Source organism: Scyliorhinus canicula, chromosome 7 (genome assembly GCF_902713615.1).
Source record: "Scyliorhinus canicula chromosome 7, sScyCan1.1, whole genome shotgun sequence".
NCBI lineage: Eukaryota > Metazoa > Chordata > Chondrichthyes > Carcharhiniformes > Scyliorhinidae > Scyliorhinus > Scyliorhinus canicula.
In genome coordinates, this window is record NC_052152.1 from 1,657,409 (window position 1) to 1,682,552 (window position 25,144).

Below are 25,144 nucleotides of genomic sequence, written 5' to 3' on the forward strand. Positions count from 1 at the left end.
ACAGCATCACCCAGTGACCGGTCAGTAATACAGCGCCACCCAGTGACCGGTCAGTAATACAGTGGCACCCAGTGACCGGTCAGTAATACAGCACCACCCAGTGACCGGTCAGTAATACAGCGCCACCCAGTGACCGGTCAGTAATACAGCGCCACCCAGTGACCGGTCAGTAATACAGCATCACCCAGTGACCGGTCAGTGATACAGCGCCACCCAGTGACCGGTCAGTGATACAGCGCCACCCAGTGACCGGTCAGTGATACAGCGCCACCCAGTGACCGGTCAGTAATACAGCGCCACCCAGTGACCGGTCAGTAATACAGCATCACCCAGTGACCGGTCAGTGACACAGCACCACCCAGTGACCGGTCAGTGATACAGCGCCACCCAGTGACCGGTCAGTGATACCGCACCACCCAGTTGTTAACATGTACTAGATGCTGTGGTTTGAAAATATCATAGAATTTACAGTGCAGAAGGAGGCCATTCGGCCCATCGAGTCTGCACCGGCTCTTGGAAAGAGCACCCTACCCAAGGTCAACACCTCCACCCTATCCCCATAACCCAGTAACCCCACCCAACACCAAGGGCAATTTTGGACACTAAGGGCAATTTATCATGGCCAATCCACCTAACCTGCACATCTTTGGACTGTGGGAGGAAACCGGAGCACCCGGAGGAAACCCACGCACACACGGGGAGGATGTGCAGACTCCGCACAGACAGTGACCCAAGCCGGAATCGAACCTGGGACCCTGGAGCTGTGAAGCGATTGTGCTATCCACAATGCTACCGTGCTGCCCCGAGGCAAGCGTTCAGCTCCTTTTTTTTTTTATAAATGTTTTTTATTCAGTTTTCATGTTTTATATTGAACAAATTACAAATTGTTAGAGAGAGAAAAAAAAAACACGCAAAAATTAACATATATATTTACAGGTGAGCATCTTCGTAGTAATAACTGTGGCCTCCCCCTCTTTGCCGGCATACATATTTTACATTCCCCAACATGTTTATTGGCATTTATTTAGTTTGGTTTTGGGCCTTAGCTAGCCCTCAAACCCCCGTAACGAGCCCGTAGCCCCCCCCCCCCCCCCTCCCCGCCGGCTACCTTCCCCCGACTATTCTTCCTCTTGTACGTTGGCCACAAACAGGTCCCGGAACAATTGCATGAATGGCTCCCACGTTCTGTGGAAGCCGTCGTCCGACCCTCGGATGGCGAATTTGATTTTCTCCATTTGGAGAGAATTCGAGAGGTCGGACAGCCAGTCTGCAGCTCTGGGCGGTGCTGCTGACCGCCAGCCAAACAGGATTCTACGGCGGGCGATCAGGGAGGCAAAGGCAAGGGCGTCCGCCCTCCTCAGCTCCTTTTTTACCAACACACCTTTAATGGTTCAAACTCACTCTGCACAGAACTCTACAGATCATCACAAGCTCCAGAGTCCACCTGAAGCCCCTTTACATATCAGTGTCAATCACTGAACACTTAACATAAATGAGACAACTAATTGCAATGTCTCTTAACCCATTACTTAACAGTCTCCCCTTCCTTGGAGAAAAAAAACAATTAGGTGAAAACAAAATTTCAAGAAACTAAAATTTCATGAAACTAAAACACACACCTGATTCCCCCTTCTTTTTTTAAGTAGAAGAGAAAAAAACATTCACAGAAACAGACGCCCTTCATTCACGATATCTAAAAGTTTCTGTGAACTAGCCCCTCTTTTCGTGAAACAGTCTGACAGTTGATAGCTACTGTCAACCCATTTAATTTTTGTTATTTCCCCTCTGTCGAACATCTGCTTTAAACTTGCGATGTCTATCTGTAACCTCTTTTCATTGACACTTTTTGTAGAGTGCACATTTTCCCACAGAGATTTATTGTCAATGTGACAGTCAATAGGTTATTACCTAAATCCTCTAATCCCAAAATTTCTGTCAATATCTGACTTGTATAAAAGGCCATATCCACCGCTTCCACTAAGCTTAATGTCTCAGCAGCCAAAGTGCTTTTGACCACTCTCCTTATTTTCTTTGTTTCCCACACAAGAGGGCAACATTTAACATTGTTCCCCAAAAGGAAAATTATAAAACCTCCTGCACTTGAAACTCCATCACATAAATTTGCATAGGACGCATCACTATAAACTATGAGTTTCAAATGCCTAAGATCACTTAAAACCAGGAACTTCAAAACACACTCCTGCATTTTTAGTTTGGCCAACACTTTATTTGCTGTTATTATGTCTTCCACTTTGGGATCATTCATTTTTGTACTCAACTCTAAGACATCAAAACTCACATCTGGTCTAGTCTGTCTACCTAACCGATTCACTTGCCCAATTAAACTTTGCAGTTGCTCTTTTTCTATCTTCGAAACCATTGCGTCTTTTTGTGAAACTCGGCCACGACTAATTGCTATCGGGCTGATGCTTTCCAAATAAGACTGCTGACGTAAAGTTACCCCTAACTTAGTCTGTCCGATTTCCAGTCCAATATATTTAAATGCACCGGAAGCCTGACTTCCAACCCTGAATTCTTTCCTCAAACCAGAGATTACAATAGCTTCAAAATCACTAGTCCCACCCCACAAAACATCATCGGCATGCATCATGAAGATGCCAGCAAGATTTCCTTTATAGTGCCAGTAAAACATTGCAGGATCTGCTTTCAACTGGCAACAGCCTACCTTTAACAAAACTGACCTTACTGAAAAGTACCACACTCTAGATGCATCATTTAATCCATATACACATTTGTTCAACTTCCAGAGTGCCCCTTCTGTGTTAGCTGCTTCTTTAGGACGGAGAAAAATGTCTCTCTGGAGCTGATGCCCCTGCAAAAAGGCAGCTTTTATATCTATAGATTTGCATTCCCATGCCTTTGTGGCTAATAGAGCCAAGAAGATCTTTAAAATAACCTTTCCTGCTGTAGGTGAATCTACCCTTAAGTCCTGATCGTCTAAGTTTTCTTCAAATCCCCTTGCCACAAGCCTGGCCTTTGCCTTATAAGTTCCATCTGGAAGAGCCTTTTCTGTACAAATCCATCTGTGGGATAGAGCTTTTTGTCCCCTTTCCGGTACTTCCGTGTATACCCCAAATTCACTCCATTCTTGCTGTTTAGCATCTTTGATAACTTTTTCATCTAATTTATTTGAAGCCACCAAAATCTCACGTGCATGTGGGCTTCTACTTCTATTAATATTCATAGTCTTACTCCTGTTCCGAGATCTTGATAAACTACGTCCCCTTTCCTGCCTGGTATCTCGTTCTGTATTGCTACTGCTTGATCTTTCTCTTCTGTAGCGGGATGTCCTTTCAATAGTTCTCGACCTTATCCTGCAAACCTGTTCACTATCTGATGTACTATCTGAACTAGCACTGCGTTTCTGTGCCCTCCATTTTTGAACTTCGTTTTCCCAATCCATTGTCTTAACTTCCTCCCCTGAATGCTGTACATTCAACCAATGTTTATACTTTTCAGTGGCCTTCCCTGCTCTACTAATAACAGTTGCATCCTTCCATTGACTAGACCCTTCAGGCAAGTATGTCACTTTTGTACCAACCTTTGGCAGTTGCCCTTTCGGAAAAATGGCCTGATCTAATTTATCAGAAGTATCGTGTTCCTCTACAGAAACCCTGTCTATATCAGTTAACTGGTCCTCATAGTTCTGTAACACCTGCGTACCAGATGACTCTGGCTCCTCGTCTTGTCTGTCTGCTCTGTCTAAATTTGAAAATTTGTAATCGGTACCCATTATCCTTGATGAATGTACCCTAACAGTTTGATTACCATGTTGCAAAATAAATGATTTGCCATCTATGCCTATGATCTTCCCTGGGCCTTTCCATTCATTAGAATTGTCTCTCTTATAGTATACCATGTCTCCTTGCTGAAAAACGGCATCTGATGGCCGTACATTATGTCTTAAAGCTCTGCGAATTCTTTCAGAGACTTCTGCTTCCAAAAAAGCTTTTCTACTGCTATGTAACGCGTTTAAATGTTCAGCAAAACCTGAGATAATTGTAGTCCCTTCCCAAGCTGGAGGCTGGTCATCCAAAATGGAGGGAATTTTAGGATTTCTACCAAACACTAACTGATAAGGACTATAGCCCCCAACCATCTGCGATGAATTATTTGCATGTACCGCCCATGCTAAAGCTGAATTTAGCATGCAGTTTGGTCGATCTGCCAAAATTTTCTGAAGCATGTCATCGATAACAGCATGATTTCTTTCGCAGCCACCATTACTAAATGGGCTTTCGGCAGCCGTGTTCTTAACTCTGATATTCATGTTTTCACACATAGCCCTAAACTCATCATTAGCAAATTCTCCCCCATTGTCCGTAAAGAATTTTGTTGGTGGACCCATTCCTGTCCCGATCCATTTTTCCACAATTTTGTCCAAAATTACTCTTTTCTTTACTTCGTACAATCGTTGATTGACTAAATCTGGTAGCTAAATCTACAAAATGCAAAGTAAATATATTATTTGCTTTATCCCAGATCTTAAGGTCCATGGCCACATTGTCATTAAAATCCCTGGCCAAAGGTAGGGTTACTATCGGTCGTGCTGGTGTCCTTCTGTACTTCCTGCAAACTTCACAGCGATCACTAACCTGTTCTATCAGCTTAGAATAGTCGTCATCCCTTACCCCTGCATCCTTTAATAAATTTTTCAGCCTCCGAGGAGACGGATGTGCAAATTGCCTATGCAGTTTTACTACAACAAGCTTTTTATCAGCTAAAGTCGCATTATCAACTGTCATTAATACATCCTTAACCACTCTACTTGAAATATTATTTGTCAATAATGGAATACAATAATGTCCCGATTGTGTAAATTGTAAGTCCACCGTCTTTCCAAAAACTGTTGCCTTATCCTGTTCCATATCCAGCTTCATGTGTGCTTTCTTCATCGACGGTCTGTTCAGAAGCAAAGGTATCTCACTTGATACAACATCCGTGCTAATGAAATGATTCACTCCAGCAATATTGCAAGGGATCACCACTCTTTTCAGCAACTTCAGAGTATTATCATCCTGAAACCTGAAACTTATGGAACTTTTAAATTCCTTAACCTTGTTACGATTTTCAGCATCCAATGAGTCCAGATAACATTTTAACCAGTCAATCCCACACACAGTAGATGTGCAGCCACTGTCCAATACAGCACAGTTAAAAGATTCTGCAACCAACACACTCATTACCGGTGTAAAGCAGCTTGTTAATAGGACAATGCCTTCTTTCTGGTCGCTATCTTTTTCCTCTTCTGATTCTTCCGTGTCATGTGTCGCTTCAAATACTCTATCATAACGAGTTGGACAGTTGAAAGCATAATGGTATTGAGAGTCACATCGAAAACATCGATTTATCATGCCCCGTGCATTTCTGGGGTTCATCTTCCTATTGTAGGTTCTAACTGGGTTTCTGTCTTCATAATTTCCTTGTCTCGGTCTCCTTTTATAGTCTTGAAACCTGTTTGTAGTCATACGATTTTGCCATCCTGTTAGTAGTGTATCTTCCATATTCTGCCTTATTGCAGGCTGACCTATTTGGGTCATCAGAGCCATCGGAATCGAATGTTTCCCCAGAATTTTTTTTAACGCTGTTGTCATCTGTTCGAATAAGGTATCGTTATCCGTAAACTGAACTCCTGTCAAAACCAGGAGCCTATCCATGTTGCTCACTCTAACACAGTCAAGTAATTTAAAGGCCAACACAGACTGTGGAAATTCCAGCCTGTGTTTCTGCAGCTTTTTATATAGTCTGCCAAATTCCATTATATAGTCTTCCATAGATAAATCCTCCATTTTCCGGAACTTATCAAAATCCGACCATGCTTCATACGCACTTAACAAGTCATCTTTCTTATAAATCTTATCCATATAAAGTAATAAAGTCGCCAAACCTTCTTCTGAGTCTAACTCTTCCAACTCCAGCTCAGAAAGCACTTTGTTTCGGATTTTACTGCCATATGGTAAAGAAAGAGCCAATGCCATACCTTGTTTTCTCTTTCCTAAAGCAGTCACCTTAGTCCACATAACTACTGCACTTCTCCATTGGTCGTACCATCCCCTTTCAGAAAATAGGGGAGGATAATTATAACCAGCCATCTTTGTCCTGGGTTCAGCCATCTTTCCCTTTTTTTTTTCACTCCTTGGTTTGATCTGGAAACATTGTATCTTTCAACCCTTCACATTTACACAGCAACCATTCTCTGCTACCATTGCTAACATGTACTAGATGCTGTGGTATGAAGAGGCAAGAGTTCAGCTCCTTTTTCACCAACACACCTTTAATGGTTCAAACTCACTCTGCACAGAACTCTACAGATCATCACAAGCTCCAGAGTCCACCTGAAGCCCCTTTACATATCAGTGTCAATCACTGAACACTTAACATAAATGAGACAACTAATTGCAATGTCTCTTAACCCATTACTTAACACCAGTGACCGGTCAGTAATACAGTGCCACCCAGTGACCGGTCAGTGATACAGTGCCACCCAGTGACCGGTCAGTAATACAGTGCCACCCAGTGACCGGTCAGTAATACAGCGCCACCCAGTGACCGGTCAGTGATACAGCACCACCCAGTGACCGGTCAGTAATACAGCGCCACCCAGTGACCGGTCAGTAATACAGCATCACCCAGTGACCGGTCAGTAATACAGCATCACCCAGTGACCGGTCAGTAATACAGCGCCCCCCAGTGACCGGTCAGTAATACAGCACCACCCAGTGACCGGTCAGTAATACAGCATCACCCAGTGACCGGTCAGTAATACAGCATCACCCAGTGACCGGTCAGTGATACAGCGCCACCCAGTGACCGGTCAGTAATACAGCGCCACCCAGTGACCGGTCAGTAATACAGCGCCACCCAGTGACCGGTCAGTAATACAGTGCCACCCAGTGACCGGTCAGTGATACAGCACCACCCAGTGACCGGTCAGTAATACAGCGCCCCCCAGTGACCGGTCAGTAATACAGCACCACCCAGTGACCGGTCAGTAATACAGCGCCACCCAGTGACCGGTCAGTAATACAGTGCCACCCAGTGACCGGTCAGTGATACAGCACCACCCAGTGACCGGTCAGTAATACAGCGCCACCCAGTGACCGGTCAGTAATACAGCGCCACCCAGTGACCGGTCAGTAATACAGTGGCACCCAGTGACCGGTCAGTAATACAGCGCCACCCAGTGACCGGTCAGTGACACAGCGCCACCCAGTGACCGGTCAGTAATACAGCGCCACCCAGTGACCGGTCAGTAATACAGCGCCACCCAGTGACCGGTCAGTAATACAGCGCCACCCAGTGACCGGTCAGTAATACAGCGCCACCCAGTGACCGGTCAGTAATACAGCATCACCCAGTGACCGGTCAGTGATACAGCATCACCCAGTGACCGGTCAGTGATACAGCGCCACCCAGTGACCGGTCAGTAATACAGTGCCACCCAGTGACCGGTCAGTAATACAGCATCACCCAGTGACCGGTCAGTGATACAGTGCCACCCAGTGACCGGTCAGTGATACAGCGCCACCCAGTGACCGGTCAGTAATACAGCATCACCCAGTGACCGGTCAGTAATACAGCATCACCCAGTGACCGGTCAGTAATACAGCATCACCCAGTGACCGGTCAGTAATACAGCATCACCCAGTGACCGGTCAGTGATACAGCGCCACCTAGTGACCGGTCAGTAATACAGCGCCACCCAGTGACCGGTCAGTGATACAGCATCACCCAGTGACCGGTCAGTAATACAGCGCCACCCAGTGACCGGTCAGTAATACAGCACCACCCAGTGACCGGTCAGTAATACAGTGGCACCCAGTGACCGGTCAGTAATACAGCACCACCCAGTGACCGGTCAGTAATACAGCACCACCCAGTGACCGGTCAGTAATACAGCGCCACCCAGTGACCGGTCAGTAATACAGCACCACCCAGTGACCGGTCAGTGATACAGCGCCGCCTAGTGACCGGTCAGTGATACAGCATCACCCAGTGACCGGTCAGTAATACAGCGCCACCCAGTGACCGGTCAGTAATACAGCGCCACCCAGTGACCGGTCAGTAATACAGAGCCACCCAGTGACCGGTCAGTAATACAGTGCCACCCAGTGACCGGTCAGTAATACAGCACCACCCAGTGACCGGTCAGTAATACAGCGCCACCCAGTGACCGGTCAGTAATACAGTGCCACCCAGTGACCGGTCAGTAATACAGCACCACCCAGTGACCGGTCAGTAATACAGCGCCACCCAGTGACCGGTCAGTAATACAGCACCACCCAGTGACCGGTCAGTGATACAGCGCCACCCAGTGACCGGTCAGTAATACAGCGCCACCCAGTGACCGGTCAGTAATACAGCGCCCCCCAGTGACCGGTCAGTAATACAGCGCCACCCAGTGACCGGTCAGTAATACAGCGCCACCCAGTGACCGGTCAGTAATACAGCACCACCCAGTGACCGGTCAGTGATACAGCGCCACCCAGTGACCGGTCAGTAATACAGCGCCCCCCAGTGACCGGTCAGTAATACAGCACCACCCAGTGACCGGTCAGTAATACAGCACCACCCAGTGACCGGTCAGTAATACAGAGCCACCCAGTGACCGGTCAGTGACACAGCGCCACCCAGTGACCGGTCAGTAATACAGCGCCACCCAGTGACCGGTCAGTAATACAGCATCACCCAGTGACCGGTCAGTAATACAGTAACACCCAGTGACCGGTCAGTGACACAGCGCCACCCAGTGACCGGTCAGTAATACAGCGCCACCCAGTGACCGGTCAGTAATACAGCATCACCCAGTGACCGGTCAGTAATACAGCACCACCCAGTGACCGGTCAGTAATACAGCGCCACCCAGTGACCGGTCAGTAATACAGCGCCACCCAGTGACCGGTCAGTAATACAGCGCCACCCAGTGACCGGTCAGTAATACAGCGCCACCCAGTGACCGGTCAGTAATACAGCGCCACCCAGTGACCAGTCAGTAATACAGCGCCACCCAGTGACCGGTCAGTAATACAGCGCCACCCAGTGACCGGTCAGTGATACAGCGCCACCCAGTGACCGGTCAGTGAAACAGCGCCACCCAGTGACCGGTCAGTAATACAGCATCACCCAGTGACCGGTCAGTAATACAGTGCCACCCAGTGACCGGTCAGTAATACAGCGCCCCCCAGTGACCGGTCAGTAATACAGCGCCACCCAGTGACCGGTCAGTAATACAGTGCCACCCAGTGACCGGTCAGTAATACAGCGCCACCCAGTGACCGGTCAGTGAAACAGCGCCACCCAGTGACCGGTCAGTAATACAGTGCCACCCAGTGACCGGTCAGTAATACAGCGCCACCCAGTGACCGGTCAGTGATACAGCACCACCCAGTGACCGGTCAGTGATACAGCGCCACCCAGTGACCGGTCAGTAATACAGCGCCACCCAGTGACCGGTCAGTAATACAGCGCCACCCAGTGACCGGTCAGTAATACAGCACCACCCAGTGACCGGTCAGTAATACAGCGCCACCCAGTGACCGGTCAGTAATACAGCGCCACCCAGTGACCGGTCAGTAATACAGTGCCACCCAGTGACCGGTCAGTGATACAGTGCCCCCCAGTGACCGGTCAGTAATACAGTGCCACCCAGTGACCGGTCAGTGATACAGCGCCCCCCAGTGACCGGTCAGTAATACAGCGCCAGCCAGTGACCGGTCAGTAATACAGCATCACCCAGTGACCGGTCAGTAATACAGCGCCACCCAGTGACCGGTCAGTGATACAGCGCCACCCAGTGACCGGTCAGTAATACAGCGCCACCCAGTGACCGGTCAGTGATACAGCATCACCCAGTGACCGGTCAGTAATACAGCGCCCCCCAGTGACCGGTCAGTAATACAGCATCACCCAGTGACCGGTCAGTAATACAGCACCACCCAGTGACCGGTCAGTAATACAGCACCACCCAGTGACCGGTCAGTGATACAGCATCACCCAGTGACCGGTCAGTAATACAGCACCACCCAGTGACCGGTCAGTAATACAGCGCCACCCAGTGACCGGTCAGTAATACAGCGCCACCCAGTGACCGGTCAGTAATACAGCGCCACCCAGTGACCGGTCAGTAATACAGCGCCACCCAGTGACCGGTCAGTGACACAGCATCACCCAGTGACCGGTCAGTGATACAGCGCCACCTAGTGACCGGTCAGTAATACAGCGCCACCCAGTGACCGGTCAGTGATACAGCATCACCCAGTGACCGGTCAGTAATACAGCGCCACACAGTGACCGGTCAGTAATACAGCACCACCCAGTGACCGGTCAGTAATACAGTGCCACCCAGTGACCGGTCAGTGACACAGCATCACCCAGTGACCGGTCAGTGATACAGCGCCACCTAGTGACCGGTCAGTAATACAGCGCCACCCAGTGACCGGTCAGTGATACAGCATCACCCAGTGACCGGTCAGTAATACAGCGCCACCCAGTGACCGGTCAGTAATACAGCACCACCCAGTGACCGGTCAGTAATACAGTGGCACCCAGTGACCGGTCAGTAATACAGCACCACCCAGTGACCGGTCAGTAATACAGCACCACCCAGTGACCGGTCAGTAATACAGCGCCACCCAGTGACCGGTCAGTAATACAGCACCACCCAGTGACCGGTCAGTGATACAGCGCCGCCTAGTGACCGGTCAGTGATACAGCATCACCCAGTGACCGGTCAGTAATACAGCGCCACCCAGTGACCGGTCAGTAATACAGAGCCACCCAGTGACCGGTCAGTAATACAGTGCCACCCAGTGACCGGTCAGTAATACAGCACCACCCAGTGACCGGTCAGTAATACAGCGCCACCCAGTGACCGGTCAGTAATACAGTGCCACCCAGTGACCGGTCAGTAATACAGCACCACCCAGTGACCGGTCAGTAATACAGCGCCACCCAGTGACCGGTCAGTAATACAGCACCACCCAGTGACCGGTCAGTGATACAGCGCCACCCAGTGACCGGTCAGTAATACAGCGCCACCCAGTGACCGGTCAGTAATACAGCGCCCCCCAGTGACCGGTCAGTAATACAGCGCCACCCAGTGACCGGTCAGTAATACAGCGCCACCCAGTGACCGGTCAGTAATACAGCACCACCCAGTGACCGGTCAGTGATACAGCGCCACCCAGTGACCGGTCAGTAATACAGCGCCCCCCAGTGACCGGTCAGTAATACAGCACCACCCAGTGACCGGTCAGTAATACAGCACCACCCAGTGACCGGTCAGTAATACAGAGCCACCCAGTGACCGGTCAGTGACACAGCGCCACCCAGTGACCGGTCAGTAATACAGCATCACCCAGTGACCGGTCAGTAATACAGTAACACCCAGTGACCGGTCAGTGACACAGCGCCACCCAGTGACCGGTCAGTAATACAGCGCCACCCAGTGACCGGTCAGTAATACAGCATCACCCAGTGACCGGTCAGTAATACAGCACCACCCAGTGACCGGTCAGTAATACAGCGCCACCCAGTGACCGGTCAGTAATACAGCGCCACCCAGTGACCGGTCAGTAATACAGCGCCACCCAGTGACCGGTCAGTAATACAGCGCCACCCAGTGACCGGTCAGTAATACAGCGCCACCCAGTGACCGGTCAGTAATACAGCGCCACCCAGTGACCGGTCAGTAATACAGCGCCACCCAGTGACCGGTCAGTGATACAGCGCCACCCAGTGACCGGTCAGTGATACAGCGCCACCCAGTGACCGGTCAGTAATACAGCATCACCCAGTGACCGGTCAGTAATACAGTGCCACCCAGTGACCGGTCAGTAATACAGCGCCCCCCAGTGACCGGTCAGTAATACAGCGCCACCCAGTGACCGGTCAGTAATACAGTGCCACCCAGTGACCGGTCAGTAATACAGCGCCACCCAGTGACCGGTCAGTGAAACAGCGCCACCCAGTGACCGGTCAGTAATACAGTGCCACCCAGTGACCGGTCAGTAATACAGCGCCACCCAGTGACCGGTCAGTGATACAGCACCACCCAGTGACCGGTCAGTGATACAGCGCCACCCAGTGACCGGTCAGTAATACAGCGCCACCCAGTGACCGGTCAGTAATACAGCGCCACCCAGTGACCGGTCAGTAATACAGCACCACCCAGTGACCGGTCAGTGATACAGCGCCACCCAGTGACCGGTCAGTAATACAGCGCCACCCAGTGACCGGTCAGTAATACAGCGCCACCCAGTGACCGGTCAGTAATACAGCACCCCCCAGTGACCGGTCAGTAATACAGTGGCACCCAGTGACCGGTCAGTAATACAGTGGCACCCAGTGACCGGTCAGTAATACAGCGCCACCCAGTGACCGGTCAGTAATACAGCATCACCCAGTGACCGGTCAGTAATACAGCACCACCCAGTGACCGGTCAGTAATACAGCATCACCCAGTGACCGGTCAGTAATACAGTGCCACCCAGTGACCGGTCAGTAATACAGCGCCACCCAGTGACCGGTCAGTAATACAGTGCCACCCAGTGACCGGTCAGTAATACAGCGCCACCCAGTGACCGGTCAGTAATACAGCGCCACCCAGTGACCGGTCAGTAATACAGCGCCACCCAGTGACCGGTCAGTGATACAGCATCACCCAGTGACCGGTCAGTAATACAGCACCACCCAGTGACCGGTCAGTAATACAGCGCCACCCAGTGACCGGTCAGTAATACAGCATCACCCAGTGACCGGTCAGTAATACAGCATCACCCAGTGACCGGTCAGTAATACAGCATCACCCAGTGACCGGTCAGTAATACAGAGCCACCCAGTGACCGGTCAGTAATACAGCATCACCCAGTGACCGGTCAGTAATACAGTGGCACCCAGTGACCGGTCAGTAATACAGTGGCACCCAGTGACCGGTCAGTAATACAGCGCCACCCAGTGACCGGTCAGTAATACAGCACCACCCAGTGACCGGTCAGTGATACAGCACCACCCAGTGACCGGTCAGTAATACAGCGCCACCCAGTGACCGGTCAGTGATACAGCATCACCCAGTGACCGGTCAGTAATACAGCGCCACCCAGTGACCGGTCAGTAATACAGCATCACCCAGTGACCGGTCAGTAATACAGCATCACCCAGTGACCGGTCAGTAATACAGCATCACCCAGTGACCGGTCAGTAATACAGCGCCCCCCAGTGACCGGTCAGTAATACAGCGCCACCCAGTGACCGGTCAGTGATACAGCATCACCCAGTGACCGGTCAGTGATACAGCATCACCCAGTGACCGGTCAGTAATACAGCATCACCCAGTGACCGGTCAGTGATACAGCATCACCCAGTGACCGGTCAGTAATACAGCGCCACCCAGTGACCGGTCAGTGATACAGCATCACCCAGTGACCGGTCAGTGATACAGCATCACCCAGTGACCGGTCAGTAATACAGCATCACCCAGTGACCGGTCAGTGATACAGCATCACCCAGTGACCGGTCAGTAATACAGCGCCACCCAGTGACCGGTCAGTGATACAGCGCCACCCAGTGACCGGTCAGTAATACAGCATCACCCAGTGACCGGTCAGTAATACAGCGCCACCCAGTGACCGGTCAGTAATACAGCGCCACCCAGTGACCGGTCAGTGATACAGCACCACCCAGTGACCGGTCAGTAATACAGTGCCCCCCAGTGACCGGTCAGTAATACAGCGCCCCCCAGTGACCGGTCAGTGATACAGCATCACCCAGTGACCGGTCAGTGATACAGCATCACCCAGTGACCGGTCAGTAATACAGCGCCACCCAGTGACCGGTCAGTAATACAGCGCCACCCAGTGACCGGTCAGTAATACAGCATCACCCAGTGACCGGTCAGTGATACAGCATCACCCAGTGACCGGTCAGTAATACAGCGCCACCCAGTGACCGGTCAGTGATACAGCACCACCCAGTGACCGGTCAGTAATACAGCATCACCCAGTGACCGGTCAGTAATACAGCATCACCCAGTGACCGGTCAGTAATACAGCGCCACCCAGTGACCGGTCAGTAATACAGCACCCCCCAGTGACCGGTCAGTAATACAGTGGCACCCAGTGACCGGTCAGTAATACAGTGGCACCCAGTGACCGGTCAGTAATACAGCGCCACCCAGTGACCGGTCAGTAATACAGCATCACCCAGTGACCGGTCAGTAATACAGCACCACCCAGTGACCGGTCAGTAATACAGCATCACCCAGTGACCGGTCAGTAATACAGTGCCACCCAGTGACCGGTCAGTAATACAGCGCCACCCAGTGACCGGTCAGTAATACAGTGCCACCCAGTGACCGGTCAGTAATACAGCGCCACCCAGTGACCGGTCAGTAATACAGCGCCACCCAGTGACCGGTCAGTAATACAGCGCCACCCAGTGACCGGTCAGTGATACAGCATCACCCAGTGACCGGTCAGTAATACAGCACCACCCAGTGACCGGTCAGTAATACAGCGCCACCCAGTGACCGGTCAGTAATACAGCATCACCCAGTGACCGGTCAGTAATACAGCATCACCCAGTGACCGGTCAGTAATACAGCATCACCCAGTGACCGGTCAGTAATACAGAGCCACCCAGTGACCGGTCAGTAATACAGCATCACCCAGTGACCGGTCAGTAATACAGTGGCACCCAGTGACCGGTCAGTAATACAGTGGCACCCAGTGACCGGTCAGTAATACAGCGCCACCCAGTGACCGGTCAGTAATACAGCACCACCCAGTGACCGGTCAGTGATACAGCACCACCCAGTGACCGGTCAGTAATACAGCGCCACCCAGTGACCGGTCAGTAATACAGCATCACCCAGTGACCGGTCAGTAATACAGCGCCACCCAGTGACCGGTCAGTAATACAGCATCACCCAGTGACCGGTCAGTAATACAGCATCACCCAGTGACCGGTCAGTAATACAGCATCACCCAGTGACCGGTCAGTAATACAGCGCCCCCCAGTGACCGGTCAGTAATACAGCGCCACCCAGTGACCGGTCAGTGATACAGCATCACCCAGTGACCGGTCAGTGATACAGCATCACCCAGTGACCGGTCAGTAATACAGCATCACCCAGTGACCGGTCAGTGATACAGCATCACCCAGTGACCGGTCAGTAATACAGCGCCACCCAGTGACCGGTCAGTGATACAGCATCACCCAGTGACCGGTCAGTGATACAGCATCACCCAGTGACCGGTCAGTAATACAGCATCACCCAGTGACCGGTCAGTGATACAGCATCACCCAGTGACCGGTCAGTAATACAGCGCCACCCAGTGACCGGTCAGTAATACAGCGCCACCCAGTGACCGGTCAGTAATACAGCATCACCCAGTGACCGGTCAGTAATACAGCGCCACCCAGTGACCGGTCAGTAATACAGCGCCACCCAGTGACCGGTCAGTGATACAGCACCACCCAGTGACCGGTCAGTAATACAGTGCCCCCCAGTGACCGGTCAGTAATACAGCGCCCCCCAGTGACCGGTCAGTGATACAGCATCACCCAGTGACCGGTCAGTGATACAGCATCACCCAGTGACCGGTCAGTAATACAGCGCCACCCAGTGACCGGTCAGTAATACAGCGCCACCCAGTGACCGGTCAGTAATACAGCATCACCCAGTGACCGGTCAGTGATACAGCATCACCCAGTGACCGGTCAGTAATACAGCGCCACCCAGTGACCGGTCAGTGATACAGCACCACCCAGTGACCGGTCAGTAATACAGCACCACCCAGTGACCGGTCAGTAATACAGCATCACCCAGTGACCGGTCAGTAATACAGCGCCACCCAGTGACCGGTCAGTGATACAGCGCCACCCAGTGACCGGTCAGTAATACAGCGCCACCCAGTGACTGGTCAGTAATACAGCACCACCCAGTGACCGGTCAGTAATACAGCTCAATCCAATGGCTGGTCAGTAGTTAATGGTTGGTTGTGTAAATCGTAATGAATGTACAAGAGGCTGTAAACTGGGTCCCAGCATTGAATCGGTGCTGTATCTCAAAGCTGTTCCGGAGAATCCCTCTCAGGTACTATTTCCTCGGCAATAGCCCAGAAGAGCTCACTGCCTCTGGCTAATTGCTCTGCCCTGTCAACTATCTGAAAATGTGATTTAATGCCGGTTTCCTCCCACAATCCAAAGATGTGCTGTTAGGTGAATTGGATATTCTGAGTCCTTCCTCTGTGTACCCGAACAGGCGACGGAATGTGGAGACTAGGGGCTTTTCACAGTAACTTCATTGCAGTGTTAATGTAAGCCTAATTGTGACACTAATACAGATATTAAAATCTCTAATATCTCTAATATTGGACAAAAGCAAATTACTGCGGATGCTGGAATCTGAAACAAAAACAGAAACTGCTGAACGATCGCAGCAGCTCTGGCAGCGTCTGTGCAGGGAGAAGGGAGCTAACGTTAACAGTCTGGATGACTCTTTATCAAAGCTGTGTCAAAGACTCGAAACGTTCACTCCCTTCTCTCTCCATAGACACTGTCAGAGCTGCTAAGATTGTCCAGTATTTTCTGTTTTTGTCTCTAATGTTGGATGTTTCCTCACAGGATTACATGAATGTTTACTCAGAAAAAGCTAGAATATTGAAACCTCTTCTAACTTCTGTGTAACTATTGTAAAGACCCAGAATGACACATAGTCATGGGACGCACCCCACACCCCAGTAACCACCCTTCCTATGGTTCTTCCCAACCCCAGACAGGATTTCCCTCACCCACACAAGGCTGCACCCCCACCCCCGACATTCCAACTCTCATCCCCAATCCATGACCAGACCCAACCCCTCTGACCTGACCTGCCCCCCCTCCTCCACACCCCCCACCACCCAACCTCCATCCACCCCTGATATCCGACCTCTGACCCCCCCCCCCCCCCCCCCCCCCCCCCCCCCCAACCGCTCCCAAATCCTGTCCACTGACACACTTACCGTCTCCCTGGCCTGTCCATTTCAGTTTGATCGTTAAAATTCCTGCTTTATGGTGGTTGGGGTGTGCGAGGCACTGTGTCCACCTGCATTTTGGCTTTGCTGGACTGTGAAGCTGGAGCTCGGAGACAGCTGGGCTTCCTGGTCCTGCACAGCCTCAGGGTGGAAGGTCAGGAAAAGCAGGCCTGGAAGAAATTGCGTGGAGGTATTGGGCGTGTAGTGGCAATTGAATGCTGATGGTCACTCCAAGGAAGTTACAGCCCAAAGAGAGTTTTCAGGGGAAATGTGCAAATTTATACCAGGAAAATGTTTTTGTGAAAGTGAGAGAGAGTGTGTGAGAACAGCAAGTAGGTCCCTGGACAGATCAATAGCCTTTTTAAAGGAATGAATTTCCCAGTGACCAACAGAAAGAATTGCAACATTTCATATTGTAAAGAGAATCATCTGAGAACAGTCCCACATTCCTGACACTGCATATACACGCAGATGGAAAGTTCAAATATACAATATTTGATCCCAGGACCGGAGACTATAGAGTGATGGACAAGGTGCAGAGCTATACCTGCAGGAGCAGCTTTAGGTCACTGCATTGAGTCCCTGGTTCACATTGGGGACAGCAGTGTGAATGCTGCATGGTGTCCCGTGTTGGTTGGAGCTGCTCTGACACCCTCCATGGCCTGTGGTGCTTCACCTTCTCACTCATCAGGTCAACCCCTCAAGTACATGCAGATTGTGCCCTCCAGTCGCAAGCTGTATTTGCGCCAATCATCTTTCTATCACTTTCTCATATTACAGGGGACATATCGGTTTAAGAATGGAGCACGTTACGTAGGAGACTACCTACAGAATAAGAAACACGGCAATGGAACCTTCTATTACCCAGACGGATCGAAGTATGAAGGTATTTCTGCTGCCTTATTACAAAGTAGGCAATACAGGGAGACACTTTCAACCATCTCAGCGCGAGATACAATCGGTGCTGTATTTTGTTGATCCAAGTTATAAACAATACCAAGCTGATATCTTTGGCGGAGAGCTGGGTCCTATCGAAACGATTCAACAGATTCAGATCCTAGTCATTCAGAAAATTAAGTTCTTTGTTTCGACCAAGTGTGATGGAAAGAAACAGCAACAGCTTTGCTGCTGGAGTCACAAGGTTATTCAGACAGCACCAACATTGTCAGAGACTACACTGTGATTCACAAAATAAAACACTATCGAGGGGTCAGTCACACAGTGACAGGGTCACACTATCGAGGGGTCAGTCAGACACAGTGACAGGGTCACACTATCGAGGGGTCAGTCACACAGTGACAGGGTCACACTATCGAGGGGTCAGTCAGACACAGTGACAGGGTCACACTATCGAGGGGTCAGTCACACAGTGACAGAGTCACACTATCGAGGGGTCAGTCACACAGTGACAGGGTCACACTATCGAAGGGTCAGTCACACAGTGACAGGGTCACACTATCGCCGGGTCAGTCACACAGCGACAGGGTCACACTATCGAGGGGTCAGTCAGACACAGCGACAGGGTCAGACTATCGACGGGTCAGTCACACAGTGACAGGGTCACACTATCGAGGGGTCAGTCACACAGTGACCGGGTCACACTATCGAGGGGTCAGTCAGACACAGTGACAGGGTCACACTATCGACGGGTCAGTCAGACACAGTGACAGGGTCACACTATCGAGGGGTCAGTCACACAGTGACAGGGTCACACTATCGAGGGGTCAGTCAGACACAGTGACAGGGCCACACTATCGAGGGGTCAGTCACACAGTGACAGGGTCAGACTATCGAGGGGTCAGTCAGTGACACAGTGACAGGGCCACACTATCGAGGGGTCAGTCACACAGTGACAGGGTCACACTATCGAGGGGTCAGTCAGACACAGTGACAGGGTCACACTATCGAGGGGTCAGTCACACAGTGACAGGGTCAGACTATCAAGGGGTCAGTCAGTGACACAGTGACAGGGCCACACTATCGAGGGGTCAGTCACACAGTGACAGGGTCAGACTATCGAGGGGTCAGTCAGTGACACAGTGACAGGGCCACACTATCGAGGGGTCAGTCAGACAGTGACAGGGTCACACTATCGAGGGATCAGTCAGACAGTGACAGGGTCACACTACCGAGGGGTCAGTCAGACACAGTGACAGAGTCACACTATCGAGGGGTCAGTCACACAGTGACAGGGTCACACTATCGAGGGGTCAGTCACACAGTGACAGGGTCACACTATCGAGGGGTCAGTCAGACACAGTGACAGGGTCACACTATCGAGGGGTCAGTCAGACACAGTGACAGGGTCAGACTATCGACGGGTCAGTCACACAGTGACAGGGTCACACTATCGAGGGGTCAGTCACACAGTGACAGGCTCACACTATCGAGGGGTCAGTCACACAGTGACAGGGTCACACTATCGAGGGGTCAGTCACACAGTGACAGGGTCACACTATCGAGGGGTCAGTCAGTGACAGGGTCACACTATCGAGGGGTCAGTCACACAGTGACAGGGTCACACTATCGAGGGGTCAGTCACACAGTGACAGCGTCACACTATCGAGGGGTCAGTCACACAGTGACAGGGTCACACTATCGAGGGGTCAGTCAGACACAGTGACAGGGTCACACTATCGAGGGGTCAGTCACACAGTGACAGGGTCACACTATCGAGGGGTCAGTCAGACACAGTGACAGGGTCAGACTATCGACGGGTCAGTCACACAGTGACAGGGTCACACTATCGAGGGGTCAGTCACACAGTGACAGGGTCACACTATCGAGGGGTCAGTCACACAGTGACAGGGTCACACTATCGAGGGGTCAGTCACACAGTGACAGGGTCACACTATCGAGGGGTCAGTCAGTGACAGGGTCACACTATCGAGGGGTCAGTCACACAGTGACAGGGTCACACTATCGAGGGGTCAGTCAGACACAGCGACAGAGTCACACTATCGAGGGGTCAGTTAGACAGTGACAGTGTCACACTGTCGAGGGGTCAGTCAGACACAGCGACAGGGACACACTATCGAGGGGTCAGTCACACAGTGACAGGGTCAGACTATCGAGGGATCAGTCAGACACAGTGACAGGGTCACACTATCGAGGGGTCAGTCACACAGTGACAGGGTCAGACTATCGATGGGTCAGTCAGACACAGTGACAGGGTCACACTACCGAGGGGTCAGTCACACAGCGACAGAGTCACACTATCGAGGGGTCAGTCAGACAGTGACAGGGTCACACTATCGAGGGGTCAGTCACACAGTGACAGGGTCAGACTATCGATGGGTCAGTCAGACACAGTGACAGGGTCAGACTATCGAGGGGTCAGTCACACAGTGACAGAGTCACACTATCGCGGGGTCAGTCAGACACAGTGACAGGGTTACACTATCGAGGGGTCAGTCAGACACAGCGACAGGGTCAGACTATCGAGGGGTCAGTCAGACACAGCGACAGGGTCAGACTATCGAGGGGTCAGTCAGACAAAGTGACAGGGTCACACTATCGAGGGGTCAGTCAGACACAGTGACAGGGTTACACTATCGAGGGGTCAGTCACACAGTGACAGGGTCACACTATCGAGGGGTCAGTCAGACACAGTGACAGGGTCACACTATCGAGGGGTCAGTCACACAGTGACAGGGTCACACTATCGCGGGGTCAGTCAGACACAGTGACAGGGTCACACTATCGAGGGGTCAGTCACACAGTGACAGGGTCACACTATCGAGGGGTCAGTCAGACACAGTGACAGGGTCACACTATCGAGGGGTCAGTCACACAGTGACAGGGTCAGACTATCGAGGGGTCAGTCAGGACACAGTGACAGGTGCCACACTATCGAGGGGTCAGTCACACAGTGACAGGGTCACACTATCGAGGGGTCAGTCAGACACAGTGACAGGGTCACACTATCGAGGGGTCAGTCACACAGTGACAGGGTCACACTATCGAGGGGTCAGTCAGACACAGTGACAGGGTCACACTATCGAGGGGTCAGTCACACAGTGACAGGGTCACACTATCGAGGGGTCAGTCACACAGTGACAGGGTCACACTATCTAAGGGGTCAGTCACACAGTGACAGGGTCACACTATCGCCGGGTCAGTCACACAGTGGCAGGGTCACACTATCGAGGGGTCAGTCTGACACAGCGACAGGGTCAGACTATCGACGGGTCAGTCACACAGTGACAGGGTCACACTATCGAGGGGTCAGTCACACAGTGACAGGGTCACACTATCGAGGGGTCAGTCAGACACAGTGACAGGGTCACACTATCGACGGGTCAGTCAGACACAGTGACAGGGTCACACTATCGAGGGGTCAGTCACACAGTGACAGGGTCACACTATCGAGGGGTCAGTCAGACACAGTGACAGGGTCACACTATCGAGGGGTCAGTCACACAGTGACAGGGTCAGACTATCGAGGGGTCAGTCAGTGACACAGTGACAGGGCCACACTATCGAGGGGTCAGTCACACAGTGACAGGGTCACACTATCGAGGGGTCAGTCAGACACAGTGACAGGGTCACACTATCGAGGGGTCAGTCACACAGTGACAGGGTCAGACTATCGAGGGGTCAGTCAGTGACACAGTGACAGTGCCACACTATCGAGGGGTCAGTCACACAGTGACAGGGTCACACTATCGAGGGGTCAGTCAGACACAGTGACAGGGTCACACTATCGAGGGGTCAGTCACACAGTGACAGGGTCAGACTATCGAGGGGTCAGTCAGTGACACAGTGACAGGGTCACACTATCGAGGGGTCAGTCACACAGTGACAGGGTCAGACTATCGAGGGGTCAGTCAGTGACACAGTGACAGGGCCACACTATCGAGGGGTCAGTCAGACAGTGACAGGGTCACACTATCGAGGGGTCAGTCAGACAGTGACAGGGTCACACTACCGAGGGGTCAGTCAGACACAGTGACAGAGTCACACTATCGAGGGGTCAGTCACACAGTGACAGGGTCACACTATCGAGGGGTCAGTCACACAGTGACAGGGTCACACTATCGAGGGGTCAGTCACACAGTGACAGGGTCACACTATCGAGGGGTCAGTCAGACACAGTGACAGGGTCACACTATCGAGGGGTCAGTCACACAGTGACAGGGTCACATTATCGAGGGGTCAGTCAGACACAGTGACAGGGTCAGACTATCGACGGGTCAGTCACACAGTGACAGGGTCACACTATCGAGGGGTCAGTCACACAGTGACAGGGTCACACTATCGAGGGGTCAGTCAGACACAGTGACAGGGTCACACTATCGAGGGGTCAGTCACACAGTGACAGGGTCACACTATCGAGGGGTCAGTCAGACACAGTGACAGGGTCACACTATCGAGGGGTCAGTCACACAGTGACAGGGTCACACTATCGCGGGGTCAGTCAGACACAGTGACAGGGTCACACTATCGAGGGGTCAGTCACACAGTGACAGGGTCACACTATCGACGGGTCAGTCAGACACAGTGACAGGGTCACACTATCGAGGGGTCAGTCACACAGTGACAGGGTCACACTATCGAGGGGTCAGTCACACAGTGACAGGGTCACACTATCGAGGGGTCAGTCACACAGTGACAGGGTCACACTATCGAGGGGTCAGTCAGACATAGTGACAGGGTCACACTATCGAGGGGTCAGTCACACAGTGACAGGGTCACACTATCGAGGGGTCAGTCAGACACAGTGACAGGGTCACACTAGCGAGGGGTCAGTCACACAGTGACAGGGTCACACTATCGAGGGTTCAGTCACACAGTGACAGGGTCACACTATCTAAGGGTCAGTCACACAGTGACAGGGTCACACTATCGCCGGGTCAGTCACACAGTGGCAGGGTCACACTATCGAGGGGTCAGTCTGACACAGCGACAGGGTCAGACTATCGACGGGTCAGTCACACAGTGACAGGGTCACACTATCGAGGGGTCAGTCACACAGTGACAGGGTCACACTATCGAGGGGTCAGTCAGACACAGTGACAGGGTCACACTATCGACGGGTCAGTCAGACACAGTGACAGGGTCACACTATCGAGGGGTCAGTCACACAGTGACAGGGTCACACTATCGAGGGGTCAGTCAGACACAGTGACAGGGTCACACTATCGAGGGGTCAGTCACACAGTGACAGGGTCAGACTATCGAGGGGTCAGTCAGTGACACAGTGACAGGGCCACACTATCGAGGGGTCAGTCACACAGTGACAGGGTCACACTATCGAGGGGTCAGTCAGACACAGTGACAGGGTCACACTATCGAGGGGTCAGTCACACAGTGACAGGGTCAGACTATCGAGGGGTCAGTCAGTGACACAGTGACAGTGCCACACTATCGAGGGGTCAGTCACACAGTGACAGGGTCACACTATCGAGGGGTCAGTCAGACACAGTGACAGGGTCACACTATCGAGGGGTCAGTCACACAGTGACAGGGTCAGACTATCGAGGGGTCAGTCAGTGACACAGTGACAGGGTCACACTATCGAGGGGTCAGTCACACAGTGACAGGGTCAGACTATCGAGGGGTCAGTCAGTGACACAGTGACAGGGCCACACTATCGAGGGGTCAGTCAGACAGTGACAGGGTCACACTATCGAGGGGTCAGTCAGACAGTGACAGGGTCACACTACCGAGGGGTCAGTCAGACACAGTGACAGAGTCACACTATCGAGGGGTCAGTCACACAGTGACAGGGTCACACTATCGAGGGGTCAGTCACACAGTGACAGGGTCACACTATCGAGGGGTCAGTCACACAGTGACAGGGTCACACTATCGAGGGGTCAGTCAGACACAGTGACAGGGTCACACTATCGAGGGGTCAGTCACACAGTGACAGGGTCACACTTATCGAGGGGTCAGTCAGACACAGTGACAGGGTCAGACTATCGACGGGTCAGTCACACAGTGACAGGGTCACACTATCGAGGGGTCAGTCACACAGTGACAGGGTCACACTATCGAGGGGTCAGTCACACAGTGACAGGGTCACACTATCGAGGGGTCAGTCACACAGTGACAGGGTCACACTATCGAGGGGTCAGTCCACAGTGACAGGGTCACACTATCGAGGGGTCAGTCACACAGTGACAGGGTCACACTATCGAGGGGTCAGTCACACAGTGACAGGGTCACACTATCGAGGGGTCAGTCACACAGTGACAGGGTCACACTATCGAGGGGTCAGTCACACAGTGACAGGGTCACACTATCGAGGGGTCAGTCACACAGTGACAGGGTCACACTATCGAGGGGTCAGTCGACACAGTGACAGGGTCACACTATCGAGGGGTCAGTCAACACAGTGACAGGGTCACACTATCGAGGGGTCAGTCAGCACAGTGACAGGGTCACACTATCGAGGGGTCAGTCAGACACAGTGACAGGGTCACACTATCGAGGGGTCAGTCAGACACAGTGACAGGGTCACACTATCGAGGGGTCAGTCACACAGTGACAGGGTCACACTATCGAGGGGTCAGTCAGACACAGTGACAGGGTCACACTATCGAGGGGTCAGTCAGACACAGTGACAGGGTCATCCTATCGAGGGGTCAGTCACACAGTGACAGGGTCAGACTATCGAGGGGTCAGTCAGACACAGTGACAGGGTCACACTATCGAGGGGTCAGTCAGACACAGTGACAGGGTCACACTACCGAGGGGTCAGTCAGACACAGTGACAGGGTCACACTATCGAGGGGTCAGTCACACAGTGACAGGGTCACACTATCGAGGGGTCAGTCAGACAGTGACAGAGTCACACTATCGAGGGGTCAGTCAGACACAGTGACAGAGTCACACTATCGAGGGGTCAGTCAGACACAGTGACAGGGTCACACTATCGAGGGGTCAGTCACACAGTGACAGGGTCACACTATCGAGGGGTCAGTCACACAGTGACAGGGTCACACTATCGGGGGGGTCAGACACACAGTGACAGGGTCACACTATCGGGGGGTCAGTCACACAGTGACAGGGTCACACTATCGAGGGGTCAGTCACACAGTGACAGGGTCAGACTATCGAGGGGTCAGTCAGACACAGTGACAGGGTCACACTATCGAGGG

At 52.0% G+C, this 25,144-nt stretch overlaps 1 protein-coding gene across 1 annotated transcript in view; it reads left to right on the forward strand.

Moving 5' to 3' along the window:
* Window positions 1–25,144, forward strand: part of rsph1 (radial spoke head component 1) — a 178,338-nt gene that overhangs the window by 83,616 nt on the left and 69,578 nt on the right. The window contains exon 3 of the mRNA XM_038801305.1: window positions 17,817–17,922. Within this exon, the coding sequence (XP_038657233.1) occupies window positions 17,817–17,922 (106 nt within the window). The remainder of the gene's footprint in view (window positions 1–17,816; window positions 17,923–25,144) is intronic.